Below are 19,773 nucleotides of genomic sequence, written 5' to 3' on the forward strand. Positions count from 1 at the left end.
ATAACCCCCAGAACAACCACCCTGTGAGGTGGGCTAGGCAGAGAGCCCCTGACTGGCTCAAGGTCATCAATGGGCTTCATGCCTGAGAGGGGATTTGAACCCTGGCCTCCCAGGTCCTGGTCCCACACTCTAACCACTACACTACACTGTCTCAGCAGCTGCTTAGGGATGGGTCTGGGGACTGTGATTTTACATGGCTTGGCATTACGAAATTGGGAGTGGGAGTATGTGTGGGATCTTAGGCATCCATATTTAAATGGCGTTTTCCGGGACAGCAAAACCTGAGTGGGGGACGTTTGGCTGTTTCAGGGCCCAGCGAGCACGAAGGAGGAGAGGCCTTTTGCCAAGGAGGAGGCATCCCTGACACAGCCAAGCCAGTGGACAATGTTTTTTTTTAAGATAATTTTTATTAATTTTATAAACAAAATGGAAAATAGAAAAAAACAATAAAAGACATTAAAATACAATAACATAACAATAAATGAAAAACACAAAAATCCAAATATAATTCCAAATCCCTTTAACATTGTATACAAGGACCTCCTTGAGTTCCCTCCATCCACACTTCATTTCATATTTAACTTTAGCAATTTCCAATACATTTTTATAAAAAAAATTAAAATTTCAAATCTTTCATGCCTCCATATACTTTACATAGTCACTAAATCCACAGCTTCTTTACAATCCTAAATCTAATCTTGATATACAATTTTGGCATATTTTTTAAAATAAATTTTAAAATCTTTCCACTCTTCTTCTGTCGCTTCTTCTCCCCAGTCGCGGATTCTTCCGGTCATCTCAGCCATTTCCATGTACTCCATCATCTTCATTTGCCAATCGAGGCCAGAGGACGATGTTCTGGCAAGTCAAAGAGGAGAACTGCGGGAGTGTGGGCTCTCTGGGTAAGGAATAGTGTTTTGGCAGAAGGAATCTATGGTCCTCCAGGTGGGGCTGAGCCACATCTCCCATCAGCCCCAGCAAACGTGGGCAATGGCCAAGGATTATGGGATTTGTAGTTCAGCAACATCTGAGGGTCGAAGGTTCCCCACAGCTGGCCAAGAGCTTTAGTTTAGCCCTAACTATGTCTACTCAGAAATAAGTCCGGGGGGGGGGGTTATTCCCAAGTAAGTGGGGTGAGGATTGCAGCAAACCCCACAAACATTTCAGGCTGCAATCCTAAGCGTATTTCCAAGGGGTCAGCCCCACTGGGGAGACTGCATTCCTATTCAACACTACCAGGGCCCATTGGTTACGATTCAAGCATGTTTACTTAGAGGAAAGTCTTGTGTGTTCAGTGAGTCTTACTCCCCAGCAAACATACTTTGGGAGTGCAGCTTAGGTTTCTTCCATTTTAAATTACTGGGATTTAAAAGCTGCTTAATTTTGGCTAGGTTGTGTCCCATCTATATATATAAATGTAGAGGGTCCATGTTTGTTGGGCCGCGCCATTCTCCGATACCACTGGCCCGATCGCGTTCAAATTTGGCCACCACCTCACATGGGAATACGGAAGTGTTTCCATACACTTACATTTGTCAGATGTCACACCTCTGGCAGGAAAAACAGGTAAAACCCAGTGTTTCAGAACGGAAAACTCAGAGGGTGGGGATGCTGGGAAATTCTGCCTGGCAACTCCTCCTCCGAGGGCGGATCATTACGTCACCCAACACACCATCCTCTAACTGCCACCACGCCAAATCCTCCTCAAACCGAGGGGTAGGCCGACCGAGGCCGGACTGCGCCGCCGCCGCCTCTGGGAGCCATGCTGCCCTGGCACTCAGCTTGCCCCAGAGAACCCGCCTCTGACTGGGAGGTAGCCCACCCCAGGGAGTCAGACAGCCCTGGAGACCCCGCCACCGGACGCTGAGTGGAGGTAGGGGGTCCCCTGGGTGGGGGGTGGACGGGGTCGGGACAGATCACATGGGTCGGGACAGGGTGGGGGGAGTAACAGGGATTAGCCACAGCAACGCGTGGCTGCGTACAGCTAGTAAACAATAAAAATGTGTCCTTTGGGTGAATGCATGTATCCACGGACATACAACTGTGTGTACTAAACGATTTAAATGCACTCTGCAGGGATACTTATGAAAACAATCTGTTTATTTTTCTTTTTAATTCTTATATAAGGAGATAAAAATGCAACAGTCTATACCCATTGAAAACCACAAACCAAAATAAATATCACTACGTTCTGCATGTCAATCAACTAAGAAATAACTACGAGTTATAGCACAGCAGTATTTAACTGTTTAATTTTCTGTTGTTCTTTTCAAATTTATCTCTTGCTTGTTTTGTTTTGTTTTAAGAAGGGGGGGTGGTGAAAATGTCAAAAAGGAATGTGCCCACTGTCCATAAAGACTAAATTCCAGAAATACTATTTGGATCCAGATTCTGCCAAATGATAAACATTCTCTCTGTGTGTATGTCCTCCCATCCCCAGAGGGGCTTCTGATTCCCAAATTGGACCTTGCGTTCCAATCGGAAAAAGTAGAAAAGGTGTTCTTGCAGCAACCAGAATCAGGTAAATGTGTGTATACTAATGCACAGAGCATGGGAAATAAACAAGATGAAATTGGGCTCTTGGCACAGCAAACTAAATACGACATAATAGGCATCACTGAAACCTGGTGGGATGAGTCTCATGATTGGAATGTAGAAATAGAGGGATACAATATATTTCTGAGAAATAGACCAAACAGGAAAGGAGGAGGAGTGACATTATATATCAGAGCTATGTGTATTCCTGTGAAGAGATCCAGGATGTAAAACTTCAAAGCCATATTGAGAGTATCTGGGTCAAAATTAAGGGAGAGAACAATAACAGTGATCTCATTGTGGGAGTTTACTATAGATCCCCAAGCCAAACTGAGGACACAGATGACCAAGCATTCAAAAGGAAGTGAGATAGTAGTAATGGGGGATTTCTATCCTGATATTTGTTGGATGTCAAACTCAGCCAAGAGCATAAGGTCGAACAGATTCCTCACTGGCCTTGCAGACAATGTCATTGTCCAGAAAGTGGGAGAAGCAACAAGAGGATCAGCCATTTTAGATCTGGTCCTAACCAATAGTGATGACCTGGTTAGTGGGGTAGAAGTGGCAGGATCATTAGGTGGGAGTGATCAAGCTCTTCTGGAGTTTATTATACAGTGGAAAGGAGCAAGCAAGCATACTAAGACTCAAATTCTAGACTTTAAGAAAGCCGACTTAGAAAACTTCGGGAAACGCTGGGTGAGATCCCATGGACAGTAATACTAAAAGGGAAGGGTGTTCATGATGGTTGGGAGTTTGTTGAAAGGGAGATATTAAAGGCACAACTTCAGGCAGTACCAATGAGACGGAAACATGGAAGGTGCCTAAAGAAGCCAGGGTGGCTGTCTAAAGAACTTTTAACTGAGTTAAGATTTAGAAGGGATATGTACAAAAAATGGAAAAGGGGGGAAACCACCAGAGAGGAATTCAAACAAATAGCCAGCACGTGTAGAGACAAAGTCAGAAAAGCTAAAGCAGAGAATGAACTCAGGCTTGCTAGAGAGGTTAAAAGCAACAAAAAGGGCTTTTATGGGTATGTCCGTAGCAAAAGAACAAGGAAACAGTGGGGTCACTTAGAGGAGAAGATGGTGAAATGCGGACAGGGGACAGAGGAGGCAAGTTTAGTCTCCTCAGGAGATTCTGAGGTGTGTTTCATTTCCCCACAGATAAAAGTAAGGGAGGAGGGTCTCTCCAGAGAACGAGGCTCCTGAGAATGTGTAGAGTTCAGCTCCTGAGTCAGCGTTAGAAAGAGACACACGTCCCCCTTCATAATCCAGAGACACCCGGATCCTCCTGGGCTCCTCCCTCAGGAACAGAGGAGAGTAAAGAGGGGAGGTACAGGCTATGTACTCATCTCCCCACTTCCGCACAGCCCAGACCCCCTCCTCAGGCTTTAAGGAGAAGCGGCCCTTTCTATTCACAGATTTCCTGGCAACCCCCAAAGCCCATCTTTCCCCACTTCCCACACTGACTTCCCAGAAATGTCTGCCTGCTGTGAATCCCTCACGTCCCAACACACAAAAATAGCATCTGAATCTCTTAGGATTGTCGGGCATGGGTAGAAGTCTGTCTCTGCATCTTACGCTTTTCCGATCCTTGGACAGAATGAGCCTGGGATGGGCTGTGTCTGGATCCAGAGTGACATTTGCTGTTGGGCAGAAGATGAGGGAGAGAGAAGATTAGGCAGAATCAGCTGAGAGAGAGAGAGACGGACATCCTTGTACAAAAAGCACACAAAAAAACCCCCCAGTGTGGTGTAGTGGTTAAGAGCGGTAGACCCGTAATCTGGGGGTCACCTCACAGAGTGTTTGCTGTGGGGGAGGAAGGGAAAGGAGAATGTTAGCTGCTTTGAGACTCCTTCGGGTAGTGATAAAGTAGGTTATCAAATCCAAACTCTTCTTCTTCATATTCCCTCTCAGATCAATGCAATTTCTTTCCGTCGCATGCAATACTGAGATTCCTCCTTGCAGACTTTCATCAGAATAAATCCAGGCATTTTTTAAAAGGAAAAACCACCCAGTAAAGCTTTTACTCATTTCTTTTGTTAGTGAAGGAAAAGAGAGGAGAATTGGAGGAGGCAGGAGAGGAGAGAAGCTGCCCCTCTCTGACATTGATGTGGGAGAGGAGGACGCTGTTCAAATAATAATAATAAATAATAATAATAACAGTATTACATTTGCATACTGCCCTTCATCTTTACGCCTCAGGGTGGTTCACAGCATAAAAAGACAACATAAAGACACATATAGGTGTTCCCTCACTTTCACGGGGGTCACGTTCTGGGCCCATAAGTGAAAACCGTGTTAAGAGGGGAGCCTGTTTATTCCTGCTCTCCATCTCTCTTACCCACTTGGTCTCTCCTTGCCTTCCTTCCTACCATCTTGGAAGTTTAGGGCATGCCACCAGGGAAGAGGAGGCAGGTGGCAGGGCAATTTTACAAAGGATGGCTTATTCAACACTTCTCTTTTGGATTTAATACATACCATAAGACTAGTTCCCTGGGGGGAATAACTCAAAAGGTTACCAGTTTGGGGCTGGGGCAGTCATGATAGGCAAGTGTAGGGCTGCCATGTTTTTAACAGCAAGAAAGAGGACACATTTGCGACTTCTACTTTTAACCATGGATCACTATCATTTTAAATACCCCTACTATATGTAGGCTATAGAAGGTGTGATATATTGCTAGTAGCAATGCTCTTAACTTTCAACAACAGAATGATAATAATAATAATAATAATAATAATAATAATAATAATAATACATATTGCTCCCTTGCTTGCCACATGAAAGTTTTAGGACTCATGTTCACATCTTTGTGAACATAAGTGTGCACAGAACAATTTATTAAACTGTTTAACATCTACATATGGACGCTCCTTAAGGGCAGGGTTAACTCTTGCCTTCCTAGACTCCTTTGCCAAGATCTTGTAGCTGAGCCAGCATCCTTTTAGTTCCGCCACAAGAGAAGGGATTTTGTTAGCTTAAGATGGGGCTCTGTTGATTCTCTGCTGCAGACTAGCTAAGCAAGGTGCCTTAGATCTTAGTCTAATACACTAGAAAAAATTTCAAGGGATCATGTAAACAAAAAACAAAAACAAAAAAACCTTGGGACATTATGCCAACTTTTAAAAATCCACCCGGGCAGAAATTTTAATCGTGAAAGGAGGAAGTGGCAAAGAAAAAGAAGACATATGGCAACCAGGCCTGGAAAAGGTCACATGGAAAAGTGACCCAACTTTCTCTAGGCAGGAATAAAACTCTTCCCTCCTCCATTTGATCCTTCTGGGAAGTCTCCCCCCTCCCTTCTGCACCTCCCCCTCTGCCTTTGTGGTACAAACAGCAGGGCTAGAGACAAGCTGTGAATGGTTCTCAACTGTACACAAGAGGCTCTTGACCGCCCCCCCAATGAAACACTAGCCCCCCCCTCCTGTGAATTGGAGTATCCATGTGAAATTTACCTCTCTGGAGATTTCCGAATGACTGGACATCTGAAGAAGCAAAAAGAGAGGCTTAATGGGCTACACTACAATAGCTCAAAGAAAATCTTTTTACAAAACATCACCATAACATAGAATCTGTTGCTTCCTTATTTCAAGCAAAAGGTTTAATCATATAACAAATAACTGCAAAGACGACAACTGTAGGCCTAATGTGTTTAGCTGTAATTGCTGCATTGCAGGGGTTGGACTAGATGATCCTTGTGATGCATTCAAATTCTACCATTCCATGAATCCATGGGGAAATCAGAAATGGTAAACCATACTCGAAAATGGCGGAATACAATCTTTCAAAATTCACAAATGAAATGATGATCTGTACTGGAGGGCTGGAGGAAGGTTAACACCTGCCCCAAATAAACTGGTGGGAAAAAACTGTTCAGAGGAAATTGCAGGGGAAGAATTGGCAGAGCTGGAATGGGGTTGATCTCATGAGACCCTTGGGAACTCTGAGGAGATTGGGATGGCTGAAGCATGAGAAATGGCTGGTGAGCTTGAAAGTCTGAGGAAGAGTTGGGAGACCAGCCTGGGCAGGAGGTAGAGGAGGGACTGGGTGCTTGCGGGTGTCCTTTAAAACACACTTCAGCGGGGGGAAATCCAAGCAAATCTCGAAAAGCCTCAAAAGAACCTCTCCAGATTGTGTGGAGGGAAAACAAAATTCAAGGGAGGTTCCCTATACATGAAAACTCGAGAAGAGGGACATTGGACTGACCCTGCAGGATTCTCCTTAAGGGCTTTGGTAAGAAAGCAAAATCTCTAAAACTGTGGGGGAAAGCAGGATAATACTCTATGGGCAGGAATGGAACTCAGACTGGTGTGCAGATTCTTCGCAGGGACAAGCTCTGCCCCCAACCCAAGCCTTCAAACCCCCTCCCAGTTCATTCATGGGACATACAAAGAACCCAAACACCACTAGAGGACTGTTACCCAAAGTGATGCCATTGATGGGGGTCCCAAGCACTGCAGAACAGACGCGTCAACACCCACGATATATCAGCCCCCATCCCTCCTGTGAAATTGTTGCTCCCCTGGAAATTTACCTTTCTGAATCTGTTTTCTGCATAACAGAGCATCTGAGGAAGCAAAAAAGACAAAGTGTAAGGGCAACACTCTTCCACCTGAAATAAATCTCCATACAAAAGTAACACTATATAACGTAGCATCCTTCAATTTGAGTGTGTTCAAACCTCGGTTTTCGATTGTCACCGTACGCCTTGGCTCCCGAACGTCAAAAACCTAGAAGTAAATGCTAAAACCTAGAAGTAAAAACCTAGAAGTAAATGCTGCAAAAAGCCGTGCCCCGTTTTGTAAGTTGAACATCCTTCCAGAGCAGAATACATTCGACTTCTGAGGTTTGACTGTAGAAGTATTAAATAGTACAGTGGAAACTCAGAAGCCGACCGCCTTTGAACTCGAACGTTTTGGCTCCCAAATGAAAGAAAAACAGAAGTGATTGTTTTTCGGAAGACAAACCTCCAGCACAGCTTCTGCAGCTTCCAAATGGCTGCAGGAAGCTTCTTCAGTCTATTGTAAGCCACGCCTTGGTTCTTGAACCATTTTGGATCCAAAAGGGCTCATGGAACAGATTAAATACAAGAACCGAGGTACAAATGTAGAAAAAATGATTAAAACCAATAAAATCATAGGAATCTATGAAAATAACTAAAGCTTTAAAACTCAGCAATCATAAAGCAGGCTTAAGAATAGCACAATAAAAATATTCAACATGAATACTGATAGTCTCTGAACTTTGTCACAGAAATTGGGTTCTGCGTTCTTGGACTGGAAGGGAGGCAGAGCTATAGGAATCCTGTAAAAGGATAAAGAGGGGAGATGGAGGCAGCCTTAACATCTCCTGTGCTCTTGCTTCTATACTCAATGGTGGAACTCTCAGGAGATCTTGAAGGCTGAAGCCCTAGATATGGCAGCTGCAGGGGGACGTCTGAGGAGGAGACGGCTCAGGCCTTGGCTCCACTGCTGAGAAACAAGCCTGAGCAGGAGACAGAGGGGGAACTGGGGGCTTCTTAATGCCCTTTGACACCATTCAGAGCAGGAGAACCTTCAAAAGGACAACTACACGAATTGTGTAGACAGGAAACCAAAAGGAAAAGGAGGTTCCGTAGAATTGTAAACAGACGCACATGGGAGGAAAAATATCCTGATTTGCTCTACACTCTGGTTCAGGCTTTCTTTACAGGATCCAGCGTCACAACATACATGGGCCATTCTGGGGGACAGGAAATGAAGGCTGGAAGACTAAGAAGGAAGGTATCCTGAGGATTCTCAATTCCATGCAATAAGAGCCTGGCATGTTCAGTTCTGAAGAAGTAACAGAATTCCCAGCGTGAAATCCTGACAGCCAGTTTTCATTACCTTTCAACTGTTTCATTACATCCTCCACAAGGTGACTTAGATCACAGGATTCCAACTGCTTCCTCAGTTCTGGAGGGAAAGCCACTGGCTTCTCTGGACTCTCTCTTTTCTCATACCTGGTGAAAAGAAAAACAATGTCAGCCCATTCAAATCCACTATTCCTGGCACAGGAAAAGAAAGAAATTGAGAGGAGGAAGCCAGCAATGGGAAGGCAGGCAGTGAGTGGGGAGATTCTCCCTCACTACGGACTCCTCAGCCAGACCCCCAAGGGTCAAAACAGCAACCCAAGGCCTCTGATTCTCCCCACTGATGTCTATTAAAGAAGCAGCAGAATCATATGGGATCAAAGGGCAGGAATTGTCTGAGGGTGAGGACAGCACAGCACACATTTTCTTTTTCTAGATGTCCCCAGAGAAGGTGTGAGGAAGATAAAGAGATTCACTTCTATTGGGAAACGTGAAATGTTCCTCAAAACCTCTACTCTGAACCTGAGTGACACCTTAAATTTAAATACTGCAGTCGGAATATGGTCATGAAAATAGCCAATTCCTTTGTGAGAAATCTCCCCCTCCCAAGGGGCTCTATGGGGCAGGTGTTTGCTTGAGATAAGGTGGGGTGGCTGGCAGAGTGTTTGCTGTAAGAGTGACTGAACTGGTCAGTTGAGAAGGAAACAACTCAGGCAATAATTGCTCCAAAGAAAGTAACTTTGCCTTGTTCTGTGTGCCAGTAAAATAGCCTTCTCTTAGTGACACTTGAATAAACTCAAAATATTTGTTTCTGGAGCTTGGGGTCCTCTTGCTTTGATACATTAGATAGCCTTTGCTCTAAAATCGGGTGTTTGCAGAAGATGAGACAGAATTTGCACAGGTGCACAACCAAATCAAATGATTAATCAAAAGGACATTCAGGCCAATACAAAACAAATTATAATCTGTATAACTGTGTATAATTACAAAAGTAAACCCAAACCTCACAAAAGAAATAGCGTCAATTTATTGGGGAGGATTGGGCGGCTACAAATTCCAAAGAGGGGGTCCTGTTTTACCTGTGAGATGCTGCAGGGAGTGAGTCCTACAGTCTCTCCCCTGTAGCCCCTATTTGAGGGCCATGTTTGAGGTTCTTGCATCCTGGCCTCATGGAGGGATGCTAATGGAAATGAGCCAGATCCACTTACCTTTGTAAGGTGCTTCTCACATCCTAGAGGAAAAAAGAGAAAGGAATTCACTGCACACCACAGGCCACACTAATAAGACCCCCTCAGACCCTGGATGCCAGTCTGCCTGGCACATGCCAAGGTTGTGGGTAGGGATGGCTGAATCAGCCAGTTTTAGTTTCTCACAGCTTTTATTTTTCCAGTCTGAGATAATTTTTCTGATATCAAGTTCTCCACATTTTAAAAATCCTTATGAAAATCCACCAGCATTTTAGGGAAATCTCACATTTGTGGGTTCAAGAGAAGATTACAACGCATCTCATGTCTTAGATTATAATTTATTAACTTTACCCCCTTTGGCACTGTGCAATTAAGACATAAGTAAGCCTACAGGATAATCCTACTAGAGCACAGTCCCAAATTGTCTTCCACAGAAGCCCCCAAATTTCAAATGCTACTTTCCAACTGGAAATAAAAAAGCACCTGCAGCATAAAATGCCTCAAAAGGGGTAATAAAACAGCTCAGTGTTTCTTTCGGCTCATCCACATTCTGCTTTTCCTGGGCCCAGAAAACACGGGTCCAAGTGGTTTTGCCTTTGCCCTGCCGCTATCCCTCAGGAAAAACCTGCTCCTTAGTGCAACATCAAAGCAAACGTCAATCTGGAGAAAACCTAGCTGAGGTTTGCTCTCATTCAACAGTAAACAGCGGGCTTTCCTGGAGAAAAGGGGTGGGACAAGCAGCAGTCTGGATGAGTCCCTCTGTCTTGCTCTTTTGTGACTGTGACTGAGCACCATTTTGGGCCGATCTGTATCCATGGGGAAGGTGATCAACCCAGAAGTCATGGAGAGAACAGGAAGAGAAGCTTGGTCAAGAGACTGGCTTATGTCAGAAGGAGGCCTGAATGCATCCTTGGTGAAGCCCAGCACAGGGCAGGAAGGCAGCATAGCCCAGTGGGAAGGCATTCAGAGACAAATCATCAGCAAAGAGCAGAAAATCACCTCCTAAAGGAGACAGAAGAATCTCTAGTCTGCATTCAGGTGAGTTAAGCATCCCAGGTCTCTTGGGTCTTCCTGTCCATTACAAACCTGACTAGAGGATCCATCAACTGAGCCCCTGAACTCCTTGCATACATGAAAGGGGCACAGAAAGGATGGGAGGCAGCCTCTTCCTGGAGCCTTAGGCTGTTCCTGCCACCGTCTTACCTGCAGGAGTTCAGTCACTGGCTGCTGACGCTTGTCCTCCATCTCCTGGATGATCCTCTCAAGGGAGGAGAGTTTCCTGGAGAGTTTGGCCAGCTGCTCATCCCTTCTCCCTGCAATCTCTTTCTCCACCTCTTCCATATGATTCAGCAGACGTTTTTCTTGTTCTTCCAAAAACTGGTGCAGTTGTCTGAAGTTCTCCACAGTCTTCAGCCTCTCAGTTTCTGTTAATTTCTGCAATAAAAAGGGAGGTCTGACTGTGGACAATGGTCAGCTTTCAGGAACATCAGCCTTCAGGAACAGAATTATGAGAATTCCACATAGACATGAAACCTCCAGTGGCTAAAGATGTAAGCATTTATTCTGAGGGGAGGCCCGTTCCAATGCTGTTTCTGTTGACTTCTATTTTGCAGAAGACTACTGCCTAAAGCAAAGAGCTTTTTTCCCCTAGCCATGGATGTTCCCTGCATGTTTTGGGGCATGGCATAACCCAAGTTCTAAGTTGTTCAGAGAACATTCATGGACATAAAAACACCCCTCAGTTTATACTGGCGCCATTTAGGTGTAGGAAGGCAACAGAAACAGAGGAAGAGGGGGAGGACAAAGTGCAGAGTTCATCCCCATAGTTCCCCTGTTTTCTTTAAAGGTTCAAAATGGCCTGAGTTTCCTAAAAACGAACAAGATTTCCCCATCACTTCTCAGTCCTGACTCTATTATTATTATTATTATTATTATTATTATTATTATTATTATTATTATTATTATTATTATCAATTATCAATTATCAATTATTATTATTTATTGAAATTATATACTGCCCTATACCTGGAGGTCTCAGGTGCTTGGTCCCTGTCTAGTAACAATAGAGACCCTTACAAGGAGGTCTTTGCTTTCCTTGTCCAGATCTGCTTGAAAGGCCAGAATTTCCTCTCTCTCTTTCCTCAGGATCTCCAGGCGGCGACAGATCTCTCCCTAAAGAGAAAAGGAAAAACTCAGCTTTGATTAAGACACACGGAGAGATGAAAATCATACTGGCTTCCTGGGTCCAGTGGCCTTGCTATAATAGCAAAGTAGTTTACTGGAGGAAATAAAAGTCCAGAGGTTTTCAACCTTTTTGGGTCCACGGCTGTGACGTTGACCTATGATAGTGCTGGAGGTGAAATAGTTAAACGGGTTACCCAATAAGAATCCAAGGGGGTGGAGTCATAGGGACTATAAAACCAGCCCTGAGGGGGGTAGTTCAGAGTTGGGTGGTTAGTTCAGTTGGTCCACGGCTCCCTCAACAAACTCCCCTTACTTGCAGAGCTGGCAGCCCCTCACCCTTTCTCAAACCCCCTCCCTTGCAGAGTGCTCTCTCAGCCTCCTCTCCTCTCCCCCCTCCTTGGGAGTCCCAGCCTGACTTCTGATCTTGAGGTCCCAGGGAGAAGTGGGAGGAAAAGGAAGAGGAGGAAGAGCTAGGCAGGATCCAACCTGGGATGTATCAGTCTAGCATCAAAGAGATAGTGAGGTCAGTCCAAGAGGCAAGAAATGCAGGGAATAGACCAGAGCTTCTCAAAACTTCACCCATTCCAAACCCCTCTTCTGCAAGCTTTTCCACCCTTTCTCTTAACATCACTGCTTTGCCGCTTAATTGGGCCAAATGGCAACTCAGGTTTTCTGCTATTTGTCAGTTATGTTCTCTGCAGTAGCCAGAGCCCACGTGTGCTTGTGCCACCAGGGCCAAATAAGTTCTTGCTGTGGCCAGAATCCACCTAAGTAGATCCTTCGATCAGAAGATTGTCAGTTCAAAGGGACCAGCTTCTTTTCACTATTATTACTATTTCGTGGCATTATTAGCATTGCATGGCACAGGAGCATTTTTGCACCACGGTAGTAGAACAAGTGATTTTTTAAAAAGGATTAAAAGGCATATATATATATATATATATATATATATATATATATATAATAATAATAATTGAGTTGCCATTAAAAAGTCATCTTTCCCCCTTGTCTTTGCAGATGCTACTCTGAATCATGGAGTCCTTTGCCATTTGGGGTTGAAGATCCTCAGCCCCCCCCCCCGCTGAAACCTAATTACACAGGCCCCACAGCACCCCCATAATAAGAGTGCTCCCCACTAGTAGGTGCATCCACCCCCCACTCCCAAATCTGCTTCCAAAAGATACTTGGGGGGTGGGATCCTGCAACTTCTGGTCAATTCCTGGTTAACAGTCCCCACCCCCCCTTGCAGCTCTGCTTTGCAGGGCATTGAGGAGGAATCCTGGTAGCCAAGGACACATGTATTAAGTTGTGTATGTGCAATTTACATTTGTACAGGTCTAAATATGTACAAAGCAACCTTGCTGGGGGATGTGGACGAGGTTAACCCTTTCTCTCCCTGCCAGGGTCCAAGTTCAAGTCTTTGAAGCTGCTATGAGTCTTTCTAGATCCCCTTGTCCCCCTGGCAGAGAGAAATATTTCTAACGTAATAAAGAACCACCAATTAATGCCATGCCCACTGAGAATTAAAAAGAAAACCTCCCAAGAAGAATCCACAGCTATTTCCCCCCCCAAAAAAAGATCCAGGGATCTCCTACCTTGTATTCCTCGAAAGCTTCCTCTAGAGGAATCACCTTGTGATTTTCATGTTCCCTTGATCTGTCACACACCATGCAGATGGGGTCTTCGTGGACTTTGCAGAAGAGCTTCAGGGGTTCCTTGTGCTCCTCGCAGACACCTCCTTTTCTTTCTTCTTCTTTCCCTCCTTGAACACTGAGATTCTTGGCTATTTCCACGAAGTTTGCCAACTGCCGGTTGGGGATGAGGCTCCTTCTCTGGACGCTTTGTCTGCAGTGAGGGCAGGAAGCCTCTGCCTCCGATTCCCCCCAGCACTCGATCAGGCAGGATCGGCAGAAGTTGTGCCCACACTCTGGGCTGGTCACTGGATCCTTGAAGAAATCCCGGCAGATGGAGCAAGTGGCTTCATCACGGAGACGCTGGATGTGACCCCCTGCAGCAGCCATGGCTCCCTCACCCCAAAGAGAAGAGTTATGTTCCGCCTTCCCAGTTTTCAGCCACTGGGAATTTCCTTTCCCGGAAATGACTCAGAAACTCAGTTACCACGTGATCTTTTCTTAAAGAAATATGACCCCAGGTCTTTGCATTTGCTGAACTTTTCCTCAAGTCCCAGCGAATGTTTTAAATAGGGGAGACAGCCGATACTGAGCGTGTGTCTCTGCCGAATAAGCCCCTGAAGAAAACGTCCAAAACTGTCATAATAAGCAACTGCCCGTTGGTTAGGCTGCTGCTGATTGGAGTGTTTGCCTTCCAAGCTCTTCTCTGATTGGTTGGGTCGCGCCAGGAGGCGGACCCTGCTAAGTGGCTGAACAGCCCCTATCGGTCTTCATACATAACGGAATGGATTGCTTCCTATGCTTTTGATTACACACAAACACACACGTAGCTAGTTACAGGTAGGTAGCCGTGTTGGTCTGAGTCAAAGCAAAATTAAAAAATTCCTTCAGTAGCACCTTAAAGACCAACTAAGTTTTTATTTTGGTATGAGCTTTCGTGTGCATGCACACTTCAAGAAGTGTGCATGCACACGGAAGCTCATACCAAAATAAAAAAATAGTTGGTCTTTAAGGTGCTACTGAAGGAATTTATTTTTTTTTTTACACACGTAGCTAGTAAGTGGTGGTATTCATACTATTAAGTAGTGAGTGGACATCTCAGACAACACAGCGATGTCACCAAGTAGTGCTTTATAAGTGAGCTGGAACTGAACTGAACATCTCAGCCAGCTTGCTTTATATAGGCAGCCCAGGGTTTCCCGCCAAAATTGACTGAGGTGAAGCTGAGTGAAAACTATATACACAATACTCCGGGTGGCCAGGGTGAGAACTTCAATACATAACACATACATACCTGCCAAGTCCGGGTCGTAAATATCCGGGATCGGCAGCGCGCGCATGACCGGAAGTTGCGTGACGCAACTTCCGGTGGCGCTTCGCCCTTCTATGGGCATCAGAAAATGACGGCGCCAGCGCCGGAAGTCGCTTCCGCGCATGACCGGAAACACGTAAAGCGACTTCTGGCGCCGGCGCCGCCATTTTCTGATGCCCATAGAAGGGCAAAGTGCCACCAGAAGTCACGTCACGCAACTTCCGGTCATGCGCGGAAGCGACTTCCCTCGCCGGCGCCACCATTTTCTGGTGCCCATAGAAGGGCAAGCGGCACCAGAAAAATCGCCGGGTAACAATTGCATTCTCCTCCACAGTCATAGCTGCCAAGTATCCCGATTTAAGGGAAAATACCGGGATTTTCCGCTAAACGGGAGACCGCCGGGAAATGGTAAGAAAAAAGGGGTTTTCCTGGCGGATACGGGATACTTGGCAGATATTTAGGGCAGCTATGAACACATACTGTACTGTAACACATTTTCCCTGATAGGCTTCCTTGGCCTTTCTGAATTGGAAAACTGCTGCTGCTGCCCTAAATGGACAGGACTTGATTCCGTAAAGAAAACTCCTTAATTGCACATTTATTTAAAACCATAAAAAGTGGAACTTGTAGTAAAAAGCCATTTGTTGGAGCAAAAATGTCTTCAGGAAGTGCAGAGATTGGGTGCCTTTCACATCCCGACAGGAACGATATTCCAGAGAAGAGGGGCAGCCACTCTCAAGGCCCTGCTCAGAGTCACTGCAAAAGGGCTTCTGAGATCTTGGGGATGTGCAGGAGAGACACTTGGGGATGTGCAGGGATCTAGTGGTGGATAAGGCATAAGCCGCTCTCTCAAGTAACCTGGTATATGGGACCTTGAACTTGGCCCAGGAGCTGACTGAGAGCCTGTGGGAATCTCGCTAGCAGGGTGCTCAGCACTGGCGGTCGTTTGCCCCCCACAAGCATGTCGACTTTCTGCGCCATCTTTGGCACAAGCTATTCCGCTAAGGGAACTAGGATGTGGCTAAGGGACTTTGGCTTAGGGCTTCCTCCGTGTGCTTCAGATGCCGTCTCAGGGGACAGCCACCAGGCCCCCTTGAGACAGGTGAGGCTTCGCCAGACAATTCCCAGAGAACACCTCCCTCTGAGCGTTGAATGGGATGGACACCCTGTTTTCCTGAGACTCTGAAGAGCCTTCCTTGTGTGGCGGAACATTCTCCCCCCTCTCCTCTCTCCAAACCTGTTCTGGGGTTTCCCCCTGACCTTCCCTAGTAGATCTGGTTGTGCAGAAAGGGGAGGAAGGGGACAAAGTCTCATTGTGCTAGTCCTAAACCTTGAGTTGGCATACGTTTAATTGAATGCCACCCAATATGTGTATCTGCTCTTGCGTGAAGCACTCCAGAAGCCAGAAAATAATTCTGCAAAGAACCTGGCCAACACCCCGTCTTGACTGGTGGCATCTCTCAGGGGGTCTTGCAGCCAAGGACTGTTGCCATCATCTGCTACCTGACTGCTTTTTAACTGGAGATCCTAGGGATGGAGAGTGGGATCTTCATGCAATGCGTTTGCCCTGTCCCTGAGCCAGTCATCTTCCTCTCTTCTGTCCCTCACAGCCAACGGAACGATGCTCCCAAGTCACCCCTGTTCCTTGCTTACTTCTGTGGGAATGGAAATGGCTGAAGCTGGGCTGACTGAGGTAAGTGGACATCTCGCTTAGCAGCAGGCCTGGGGTGTTCCCTTGAGCAGGGTGAATATAATGACGAGCTAAGGATCAGAACACACTTGAGCACGTGCAGAGTGCATTTGCAGCCCCATTTAAATTGTCTCAACCATTTCTGTACAGCTTGATTGCCATTGTCTCTAAGCAGTGCACAAAATATTCCATACAATGAAAAAGAGTGGAAAATGATGATGATGATGTCATCAGTAAGATCAACAGGGAGAAGGGCTTTTTGGCCTCTTGGCTAAGATCAAGTGTAGCACAATGGAGTGCTTTATATCCCACCTTTACACCAAGGAGCTCAAGGTTCTCCCCTTCCTCTTATAATCCCCAGAACAACCACCCTGTGAGGTGGGCTAGGCAGAGAGCCGTGACTGGCTCAGGGTCACCAATGGGCTTCATGCCTGAGAGGGGATTTGAACCCTGGCCTCCCAGGTCCTGGTCCCACACTCTAACCACTACACTACACTGTCTCTCAGCAGCTGCTTGGGGATGGGACTGGGGACTGTGATTTTACACGGCTTGGCATTACGAAATTGGGAGTGGGAGCGTGTGTGGGATCTTAGGCATCCATATTTAAATGGCGTTTTCTGGGACAGCAGAACCTGAGTGGGGGACATTTGGCTGTTTCAGGGCCCAGTGAGCACCAAGGAAATTGGCAAGGAGGAGGCATCCCTGACACAGCCTGGCCAGAGGACGATGTTCTAGCAAGTCAAAGAGGAGAACTGCGGCAGTGTGGGCTCTCTGGGTAAGGAATAGAGTTTTGGCAGAGGGAATCTATGGTCCTCCTCCTCCTCCTCTGGCAATCACTCGTAGCCGAGCAAGATTGTATTCCATAAACACAGTTATAACAATGAGGCCGTAAGTGGCTGTGGAGGCCAATTCTGGATCCACACATCCTTCCACAGTGGTGACATTGGTTTCCGGGCGGGAGTTGATCAGGGTGTGGAATTGCCAAGTGTGCCTTCCTCTTAGCACATTTCTCCCTTGCGTCCTGAGTTCGAGTGCCTTCAAAGCCCATGACACTTTTGCTAAAGGCTGTTCTCCAACTGGACCAATAAAAATCAGACCAAGAACTCACGCCAATAGAAGATTCAATAGTGAGAATAATCCCTACTAACAAATCAAATATGAATTGCAAAAACAAGAATACATATAGTCATACAGAAGTTGTAAACTCAAAGCTATAAGGATATAGACAACAATAATTTTTTAGAGCATTAGATGTGAGTCTTTAAATTGGGTCGAGTACATGCTAGTCCAAAATCAGGATATATCAATGTCGTGTTTGATGTAGAAGTCTTAAAGTCTAAATCAGAAGCCAGGACAGGGCCCTGTTTCGGTGTCTTCACCTTCATCAGCTGGATGTATTAAACATTACATGAAAAAACATTTATGTACTGGTTACAGAAATTGAAATTGTAAATCATTAAACAACATTTAAAGATGTGGTTCCTCACTTAAGTTTAAAGAGATCATGTTAGTGTATCCTATTATTTTCTGCGTTTATCAGAATTAACAACGGAAAAAAATTAAACATTGAATAAGAAAGCATATATATATACACTAATTACATGGATTGAACTTGAAGATTCTAAAACAGCATATAATCATATGCATAGGCGTCAACTTCTGGATAGAAAAATACGGGATCAGCAGCGGCGCGGCACCGGAGATCACTTCTGCGCATGTCGAGACATGCGCAGAAGCGACTTCCAGTGCTGCTCTGCCCGATTTCCGGTGCCAAGACATGGGCAGAGTGGCACCCGGAATCGGTTCTGCGCATGTCCAGACATGCGCAGAAGGAGTCTGGCTGGTAGGAGCTGCTTTCCAGGGGATTTACGGGATATTTGGCAATTCAGGAGAACAGCGGGGAACGGCTTTAAATACGGGGGTTTCCCGCGAAAAACGGGAGACTTGGTAGCTATGATCATATGGTTCCTCACCTAAGTTTTATATGAATTCACTTTAAAGGGTAGGTGTGGTTCCCTGAAGTTTCTTAAAAGAACAAGGTTCTAAAGCTCAGAGGACAGCTGCAATTTAATTTGAAGGCCTCATAGAAATTATGTATAGTCCTGATTACTATTCAAACCCATAGGGGTCATGGTGTTAAGTACAGTGGTAACCCGCTAGACGAATGCCTCACAGGACGAAAAACTCGCAAAATGAAAGCGTTTTGCGATTTTAATGGAGACTCCCAAGACGAAGTTTCCTATGGCCGCGCTTCACAAGACGAATTTTTTTCCGTTATAGCGATGCCTCGCAAGACAAACGAAATGTTTTCGTCTTGAGAGGCACCCTATGGGAAACCGCACTTCAATGCATTCCTATAGGAGCCACTTTGCAAGACGAAATTTTGGCTATACGAAGCGATTCGCGGGACGAATTATTTTCGTCTAGCGGGGTACCACTGTAAATGAATAAACCGGGCTTCCTGTTGTAGTAACAGTCTATTAATCTCTCTTCGATTGAATAAGTCCACTCTAGGTTTCCAAATGATAAAAATACAAAATCATCTTCCTGGTGTTCCCTCATTGTGAGAAGCCAAGTTGCAGGGAAGTAGGCAGAGGGCCTTCTCGGTAGTGGCGCCTGACCAGGGAAACGCCCTCCCATCAGATGTCAAAGAGAAAAACAACTACCAGACTTTTAGAAGACACCTGAAGGCAGCCCTGTTTAGGGAGGTTTTTTAATGTTTTCAATGTTTTAATGTTTAATAGATTACTGTATTTTATTTTTCTGTTGGAAGCTGCCTAGAGTGGCTGGAAAAACCCAGCCAGATGGGCGGGGTATAAATAATAAATTATAATTATAATTATTATTCCTATATTCCCAATAAAGTGGCTGAAAAAATCTGGAGGGGTTTAACAGAATACTGGTTCTGAATACCAGTTGCTGGAGACTCTAGAAGGGGAGAGGGCTCTTGTGCTCAGGTCCTGTTTATCGGTTTCCCTCGGGCATCTACTTTCAATAAATTTTCAAAAAAATAATTAATTTGCATTTAATTTGCAATTACTGTAATTTTAATGGTACAAAGAACGTCAGGCAAAATGATCGGCCCTCACGCATGTTCAATTCATCAAATATGGCCCTCTTTGAAAAAAGTTTGGACACCCCTGATTTAGGGAATACGTCCAGCTAATATTCTTGAAAAGTGCCACATTCCACAGGAAAGAGAGGGAGAATGTTGGTTACATCCTGATTTGCCGTGGAGAGCCCACACCTCATCTTATGTCACAAGATTAAACATTGTTGTTGATGATAATTCAAGAAAGTTCTCTGTTGAGGCTTTCTGCCCCCCCCCCCCGGGGGGGCAAAACTAAACAGCCCACCCACTGCTCTGGTCCCCACAATGGAGGCAGGAAGACAGAGACACA

The 19,773-nt window shown here is 45.4% G+C and overlaps 1 protein-coding gene across 2 annotated transcripts; it reads right to left on the reverse strand.

The window, feature by feature from the left end:
* Nucleotides 1-387: 387 nt before the first annotated feature.
* LOC118081286 (zinc finger protein RFP) lies at nt 388-13,781 on the reverse strand. Of its 2 annotated transcripts, XM_088664093.1 has the most exons (9): nt 13,335-13,781; nt 11,632-11,727; nt 10,759-10,989; nt 9,577-9,599; nt 8,403-8,518; nt 7,070-7,102; nt 5,991-6,020; nt 4,116-4,180; nt 388-858 (listed from the first exon to the last, which is right to left on the reverse strand). In XM_088664093.1, exons 1-9 carry the CDS (start codon nt 13,758-13,760, stop codon nt 799-801), a joined length of 1,080 nt encoding a protein of 359 aa, XP_088520219.1. In that variant the 5' UTR covers nt 13,761-13,781; the 3' UTR covers nt 388-798. The 2 variants fall into 2 exon arrangements, with proteins under 2 accessions (XP_088520219.1, XP_034963612.2); XM_035107721.3 differs by lacking the exon at nt 388-858 and having other exon boundaries at nt 2,080-4,180.
* Nucleotides 13,782-19,773: the final 5,992 nt, after the last annotated feature.

Source organism: Zootoca vivipara, chromosome 2 (assembly GCF_965207765.1).
Source record: "Zootoca vivipara chromosome 2, rZooViv2.hap1.1, whole genome shotgun sequence".
Lineage (NCBI taxonomy): Eukaryota > Metazoa > Chordata > Lepidosauria > Squamata > Lacertidae > Zootoca > Zootoca vivipara.